Genomic DNA, 7,500 nt, shown 5'->3' with positions numbered 1-7,500 from the left:
TCTCTATCTCTGTGTCTCTATCTCTTTCTCTAGACTCCAGTAAAGCATGTCTATAGGGTTCTACAGTGTCAGGAAGAGGAGTTGACCCAGATGGTTTCCACCATGTCAGATGGCTGGAAGTTTGAGCAGGTGAGACACAGGTGCTGTTTACTCCTCTCTGTCCATCCGTTCCTATCAGGTCCTGCTGACATGCGCTGAGTGAGATGCGGGCCCTGCCCTCTGTTCTGATTTCTGATTGGTTCTTGCAGCTTGTCAGTATAGGTTATGGGAGGGCCCAGAAGTCAGAATTTCTCCTGATTGTTTCTCGGGAGGTGAAGGGGGAGGAGTCAAGCCAAACTCACCCCACCCACAGTGGAGAGGTGTGTCCCACAGTGTCCTTTGTTGCCCAGGCAATGACAGCATGCCTCCCCCACCCAGCAGACTTTTTTCAGCATTCATCTCCCTGTTCGCACTGGATGATGTGTTTTTGTTTTTGTGGGCTATCTCTCACTCTCTCTTTCTCTCTGTGTGTGCGTGTGTGTGTGTGTGTGTAACCTCATTCCTCAAGTCACCAAATTTAAGCCTGCCAAAGCATGCTAGCACTGTTAATGGACTGTGCCTGTTTGTGTGTGTGTGTGTGTGCGTGTATGTGTGTGAGTGTGTGTGTGTGTGTGTATGTGTGTGTATGTGTGTGTGTGTGTGCGCGCGCGCATGTGTGTGCGTGTGTGTGTGTATGTGTGTGTGCGTGTGCGTGTGCGTGCGTGCATGTGTGCGTGCGTGCATGTGTGCGTGTGCACGTGCACATGTGTGTGTATATGTATGGTTTTTTATGTTCCTCATACCACAATTTATGCTAAGTGTCACTTGTCATTTTCCATAAATATCTGATTCATGCCTCTGATATGAACATGACGTCATTCCTAACGTGTGCCTTCTTTCTCTCATCACCTTTTCCTTTTCCTTTCCCATCAGTTGGTCAGTATTGGCTCCTCCTATAATTATGGCAATGAGGACCAGGCAGAGTTTCTGTGTGTCGTTTCCAAGGAACTGCACAACCAATCATACGGCAGTAACAGCCAACCCAGTGAGAAAGCCAAGGTGGGCCACATGTGTGTGTGTGTTTAAGTCTGTGTATACATTCCGTAGAATTTGAGCTGATTATTCAACTCTCAGTCAGTACTTAAAAAATTGCAGATATCGACAAATAACCCCATCTCTCTCTCTCTCTCTCTCTCTCTCTCTCTCCCTTATGTTAATTTTCAGATTCTTCAGGAGCGAGGTTCTAGAATATGAACATTCCAGCCAAGAATCACACAAACAAACAACATATCAATGTCTGAGTGAGACCATTCCAGGAGCATGATCAGAACATGCCACGGATGGGCCCCACGCACACACACACACGCACACACACACACACGCTCACACACACGTGCGCGTGTGTATTGTCCAAGTAGAGAACACACAAACCAACACAACAGCACGTTACCAGCACAGATACAACACCACACAACTCCCACTTGTTCATCTGTAGTTTTAAATGAATCTGTTTTGGTGCCTGTCCACCTGGGATTGAAACTGGATTTTCTCTAAAAGACAAAGAATTTGTTCCAGTTTGTTGCTGGTTTTACAAATCCAGCAGGTCAGACAAAAGCTTGACCAGTAAATCTCTCTCAGGGATCTGCTCTCATGGTGTAAAGGCAAACACAGTCGCCTCACGTCTCAGTACCAAAACACAGCTACAGTAACACAAATGCCTGCTGGTGGCGTGAGAGCAGCGCTTTCTTAAGGTGATAAATATTTAAGACGTGTTTGAAACACAGTGTCTTGAAATTTGCCTTGAGAACTCTGTCAGGATGTCTGAGGTCTGTTTTTTTTTGGTGGTGTTGTTGGTTCTTTGTGTTCCTGTTTGTGGATTACTGCTCATACTTCATAACAGCATTGCCCTCAGGGTCTACCAGTCTCACATTCAGAAAGGGATGATGATGATGATGATTATTATTATTATTATTATTACTATTATTATTATTATTATTCATAGTAATAACATGAAGAAGAAGAAGAGGCAATAATAGCAATTGTGCTACTTGTAGCAACAACAACAACAACAACAGCAGCCACAATAAGAAGAAGAAGAGAAGGAAGAATGATAATAATTTCTTCTTATAATCCAAATGATTTCATGTAGGAGTGTGTGTAAATATGCCCAGCCTGTAAGAGGATGTTTTTTGTTTGTTTGTTTGTTTGTTTGTTTTGTTTTCATTTTTGTTTGTTTACTGTTTGTAAAGGGACTGCTGTTGTCCCCGTGTCTACCCAACTGTAGCGGGCCGAGATGGGGGAGTGTTTGTTTGCCACAGATGTAGCACAGACAATCTCCATATCCTCACACTGTATTACTCCAGAACAGAATATCTATCCATTGCACATGCAGTTGGTGAAATGCTAACTAATGCACCCTTGACTTTTACTGGACTCATTCTGTAACAGTGTCTGTAACGGCTGAATCAACACATACTAGGTCAATTCCTCATGGATTTTGTATCATATAAGCTAACTGTTATGTTCTCATTATGGCTTGTTTCTATTAAATATTTAAAAGTATTGAATCTGGGCACACAGAATTGATGTCTTTTTGATTTCATGTTTACTGGGACACCCTTATATTTACACCTAGTGTTCTCAGAGTGGAAATCTAACGCTGTAAACCAGACTGGTGCACTATAAACTCTTTTTTCACAGTTATTCCATTTGTCTGTGTTGTGTTGTGTAAAAATCTGTGCGACACACATACGACGCCTAAAACCAAAACAGCACGCACCACCTGCTGCCACCTGGCGGTGAATCTACGAACCATGTTTGGGTCGTGCAGCAGTACTCAGTCAACAGAAATTGTACGCATTTGAGAAAGGGAAAACTATCACTTTTAGAGTTTACTCTTCATTGTGGTGACTCCTCATTCACTGTCATATCATCGTTACTTAAGCTTAAGCTTAAGAACCCATACTCCGCGCAGTGTACAGGAGGAAAAAATAATGAAAACTGCACTGCCCCTTTAAATTCTTAGTCGTCCAAAGGCTCGCCTGTTTTAAATGTTTTCAAAACAAACTGAATGTGACCTAGCGTCCTTAGATGTGATAATCGGAAAGATTTTAGCGAGTATATTTTCTTCACACTAAACAATAACACATAAGGAGAATACATGACAACAGAACCACCGTAACAAATCACGATTATTTTCAGGCGATTGACGTATGCTTCACCCGGTCCTAGTTAGACTGGTTTAGAACGGATGTGTATTCGAGAGGGAAACTTCATAGGGTTTGTCCCGAGTCTAGCACGGTTCCGCTAAATAAGGGCCTATAAACCGGTAAACAGCCTGGCACATACCCGGTAAGTGTTTCTAAATAATTTCACAATTAATTTTAAGTCTTCCTATGACGCAAAAAAGCGGCTGTGTCGGTTTCGTTTGTTTGGTTTTTTTGGTTGCTGTGTGAATGCGCGCTCCCGGCAGCCCTCTCTCTCTCTCCCTCTCTCTCTCTTTGTCCTGCGCGCTCCTGAATGGCGTTCCACAGAGAGTCAGTTTATGCTCGCCGAAGTTATTCCAGGAATACAGCATAACGCCACGATTTCCACAATCGTTAGCCTCCGACCTCATTAGGATGTAGCTACCGCCAATTTTCAAACTGAGCAAAGTTAACCCACTGTTTGCTCAAAAGGCACTCGAGTCAGAGAGCCAACTGAATATGTTGACGGATATTTTCATCGCTATTCTCCGCATCCAGCTCGTGGTGTTGTGTTTCAATTTCCGCTTGATGTCCCTCTCTTTCCATTACCATTAACAACTATTGTGTTTATTTGAGTGAGCCAGGGGCGAAGAGATGGCTAATGAGGATGCTATCAGTAAACAGAGCTGCGTTTGGGCTCAGATATCCGGGCCGTGTCGAAGAACTCGGCAAGTGTGTGGCAGCGCGTGATACTCTCTGTGTTTTGATCATTTGTTTGTCTGTGTGTTTGTGCGTGCATGGGCTGATGACCTGATCCTTTTTTTTTCTAGGACCAGTTGTCATGTCTGGCATTGCCCTGAGTCGTCTAGCACAGGAGCGCAAAGCGTGGAGAAAAGACCACCCGTTTGTGAGTGACTTACACTGAATATATTCTTTTTATGGGTTTTTTTTTCTTACTGTGTTATTATTTATAACGCATATAAACATTCTGCATGTTTGAATACTGGACCTTACATTTACTCATACAGTCTCTCTCACACTCTCTGTCACACACACACACACACACACACACACACATGCGTGTGCCCCCTGTACTGCAGAGCCCTCGTCATTTTAACGGCCATACGTGTGTAATTAGCGCTGGCTGTGTAAAGTTCACTCCTCATCTTAATGCAACATTATTCATCTCTGAGTGTAAAGTCTGCAGTTGTAATGTAATGCTCCTTACTCTCATCACTCAGGGCTTTGTTGCCGTGCCAACGAAAAACCCTGATGGAACCATGAACTTGATGAATTGGGAATGCGCCATTCCAGGGAAAAAGGGGGTGAGACTGTCTTATTGGGGGTTTGTTTGTTTGTTTGTTTGTTTGTTTGTTCCATTTGACACCTCACTCTTGTTTCTTCTCTGTGGTCCAGCTGGTTATGGCCCCCAGCATTTCAGTGTCAGTGCCATGATGGCTCTTTGGTGTTGTTTTCTCTGTAGACCCCGTGGGAGGGAGGCTTGTTCAAACTGAGGATGCTCTTTAAGGATGACTACCCCTCATCTCCCCCTAAATGTATGACACACACACAAACACTCACACACACACACGCACTATCACACACACTCTGTTAAAGAGGACACCATATACATGTTCTTTCATGCTCCCTCACACACATCCTCCCTCTCTCTCTCTCTCTCTCTCTCTCTGTCTCTCTCTCTCTCTCTCTCTCTCTCTCTCTGTCTCTCTCTCAGGTAAATTTGAACCTCCACTGTTCCATCCTAATGTGTATCCTTCTGGAACAGTCTGTCTGTCCATTCTAGAGGAGGACAAAGATTGGAGACCAGCCATTACCATCAAACAGGTATGAAAGTCAAGGTGTTCTCAGAGAACAGCAGAGAGCGCAGGTACTGGGGTTGTCATAACATAGTGGTAGCTATTTGAGATTGGACCTCTGGATTGAAGCAAACACACACACACAGAGGGTAAAACAAGGGAACACACACCGCTTTCATACTCAGAGGCGCTTGTTTAAATACATGACTTGAATCCCTTGTGGCTTACCTGAGTACAGTGCTGTAGGAATCAAGGATTTAGAAATATAAATAGAAAGCTGTTCTCAGAATACAAGGTCTATAGCAGTACGTATAGGGCTGTTCTGAGAACAGTGCTCTGGGAATAGAGCGTGTAGAGCAGTAAGTATAGGGCTGTTCTGGGAACTGGTTGTAGTGCGTCTCCTGACTCCCTCCTCGCCCTCTGTCTGTTGCATGTGCAGATTCTGTTGGGGATTCAGGAGCTTCTAAACGAGCCCAATATCCAAGACCCTGCTCAGGCCGAGGCATACACCATCTACTGGTGAGAGAAGCACACTGCATGTGTGTCACGCACACGCACACTCATAGGCACGCACACTCGCACACTCATACGTACGCATACACGCACACATACACACGCACACTCATGCACATGCACAGTCATACACTCGCACACTCACACACTCATACACACACGCACTCATACACACACGCACACACACACTCACGCACTCATACACACACGCACACACACACTCACGCACTCATACACACACGCACACACACACTCACGCACTCATACACACACGCACACACACACTCACGCACTCATACACACACGCACACACACACTCACGCACTCATACACACACGCACACACACACTCACGCACTCATACACACACGCACACACACACTCACACACTCATACACACACGCACACTCATGCACACTCATACACACGCACACTCACACACACATATACACTTACACTCACACACACATATACACTTACACTCACACACACACTCACACTCACACACACATACACACGCACACTCATACACACACACAAGCACACTCACGCACACATGCACACTCACACTCACACACACATACACATACACACGCACACTCATACACTCGCACACCCATACACTCGTACACACACGCACACTCACACACACTCACACACACACTCACACTCATACACACACGCACACTCACACACACTCACACACACATACACACGCACACTCATACACTCATACACGCACGCACACACACACACTACGGGCGTAACGATTCACTGATATGAAACAGAAATCGGTGCGACTACATTGGTACGCGGACCCCTGGATTGATCTAAACGTACCATGAACCGGTCGACGGCCTGACTCTAACGTTATGAATTAGTTGGCTGAAGCTTTGCGGCTAATTCTACTTTAGTGTAAACTAAGCTACTGCAGAAGACATTTGGATTTTATAAGAAGGAAGGAAAATGGATGTCTACATTAAACAAATGTTAAGAACTGTATCAGACTGCTTCCTGTCGCATTGAATCATTATCACCGAATCACTGGTCATATCGGTGAATCATTACACCCCTAACACACACGCTCACGTTTTTGATGGCATGACGCGCACTATTAGCAGAGTGACTGGTGTATGTGGGAGTGAGAGATGGTGGTATAGCAGAGTGACTGGTGTATGTGGGAGTGAGAGATGGTGGTATAGCAGAGTGACTGGTGTATGTGGGAGTGAGAGATGGTGGTATAGCAGAGTGACTGGTGTATGTGGGAGTGAGAGATGGTGGTATATTCTGGACAAAGCTCAGTTTGGTGTGAAACCGTGAAACTGTCCTCATCACACACACACACACACACACACACACAGTCCCATTAGAGCGTGAAGAGGAGAGGTGTCCTGAGCCCTGGACACACACACACACACACACGTCTGTCCTCTGTCACGGCCCAGGTGTCTGTGTGAGTGTGAGACGGGACCTCCTGATGTGTTTGTTTTTGTTGTTGTTGTTGCGTTTACAGTCAGAACAGAGTGGAGTACGAGAAGAGGGTGCGGGCGCAGGCAAAGAAGTTCTCTCCGTCGTAGAGGACGGGAGCGCAGGGAGGAGCGGACGGCGTGACGAGGAGGTTCTCTCCCTTTCTGTAACCCACCTGTTCTCCTGTCACAGGGACAATATGGACTGAAAACTCAAACTACAGCCTGTGCCAACTACTCCTGCTACCCACAGCCCCCATACCATTCTCTCTCTCTCTCTCTCTCTCTCTCTCTCTCTCTCTCTCTCTCTCTCTCTCTCACACACACTCTCTGTCTCTCTCTCTCTCCCTCTCTTTCCTCCTGTCTCTCACTTTTAGTTTTTTTCACTCACTTTTTTGTTAGCCCAGTTCATTTTTATGACATCACAAAACACCCCAGAGGCCTCCGTCAGACAGGCCTACCAGTTATCCTATTGGCCAAAATCAATCAACCAACCAACCAA

The 7,500-nt window shown here is 45.4% G+C and overlaps 2 protein-coding genes across 3 annotated transcripts in view; both read left to right on the top strand.

Moving 5' to 3' along the window:
* Positions 1 to 1,956, top strand: part of kctd5b (potassium channel tetramerization domain containing 5b) — an 11,635-nt gene extending 9,679 nt beyond the window's left edge. The window contains exons 4-6 of the mRNA XM_030767114.1: positions 34 to 129; positions 952 to 1,077; positions 1,243 to 1,956. Coding sequence (XP_030622974.1) covers positions 34 to 129; positions 952 to 1,077; positions 1,243 to 1,272 — 252 coding nt within the window. The 3' untranslated portion in view covers positions 1,273 to 1,956. The remainder of the gene's footprint in view (positions 1 to 33; positions 130 to 951; positions 1,078 to 1,242) is intronic.
* Positions 1,957 to 3,281: 1,325 nt separating this feature from the next.
* On the top strand, positions 3,282 to 7,311 carry ube2ib (ubiquitin-conjugating enzyme E2Ib). 2 transcript variants are annotated; one of them, XM_030767115.1, is made up of 7 exons: positions 3,282 to 3,369; positions 4,034 to 4,110; positions 4,445 to 4,528; positions 4,687 to 4,759; positions 4,939 to 5,048; positions 5,460 to 5,539; positions 7,046 to 7,311. In XM_030767115.1, the coding sequence occupies exons 2-7, from the start codon at positions 4,045 to 4,047 to the stop codon at positions 7,107 to 7,109; spliced, it is 477 nt and encodes a 158-aa protein (XP_030622975.1). In that variant the 5' UTR covers positions 3,282 to 3,369; positions 4,034 to 4,044; the 3' UTR covers positions 7,110 to 7,311. The 2 variants fall into 2 exon arrangements, with proteins under 2 accessions (XP_030622975.1, XP_030622976.1); XM_030767116.1 differs by lacking the exon at positions 3,282 to 3,369 and adding an exon at positions 3,905 to 3,935.
* Positions 7,312 to 7,500: the final 189 nt, after the last annotated feature.

The sequence above is a fragment of the Chanos chanos genome, chromosome 3, assembly GCF_902362185.1.
Source record: "Chanos chanos chromosome 3, fChaCha1.1, whole genome shotgun sequence".
NCBI lineage: Eukaryota > Metazoa > Chordata > Actinopteri > Gonorynchiformes > Chanidae > Chanos > Chanos chanos.
The sequence above is the reverse complement of the archived record's forward strand: the minus strand, read 5'-3'. Positions and strand labels throughout refer to the sequence as shown.

Bases quoted from the DNA above. Each gene is read 5' to 3' on its own strand.
- ube2ib (XM_030767115.1), top strand. From the start codon at position 4,045: ATGTCTGGCATTGCCCTGAGTCGTCTAGCACAGGAGCGCAAAGCGTGG. The intron at 4,111-4,444 runs GTGAGTGACTTA...CTCATCACTCAG, and splicing joins GGAGAAAAGACCACCCGTTT to GGCTTTGTTGCCGTGCCAAC. The intron at 4,760-4,938 runs GTATGACACACA...TCTCTCTCTCAG, and splicing joins CCCCTCATCTCCCCCTAAAT to GTAAATTTGAACCTCCACTG.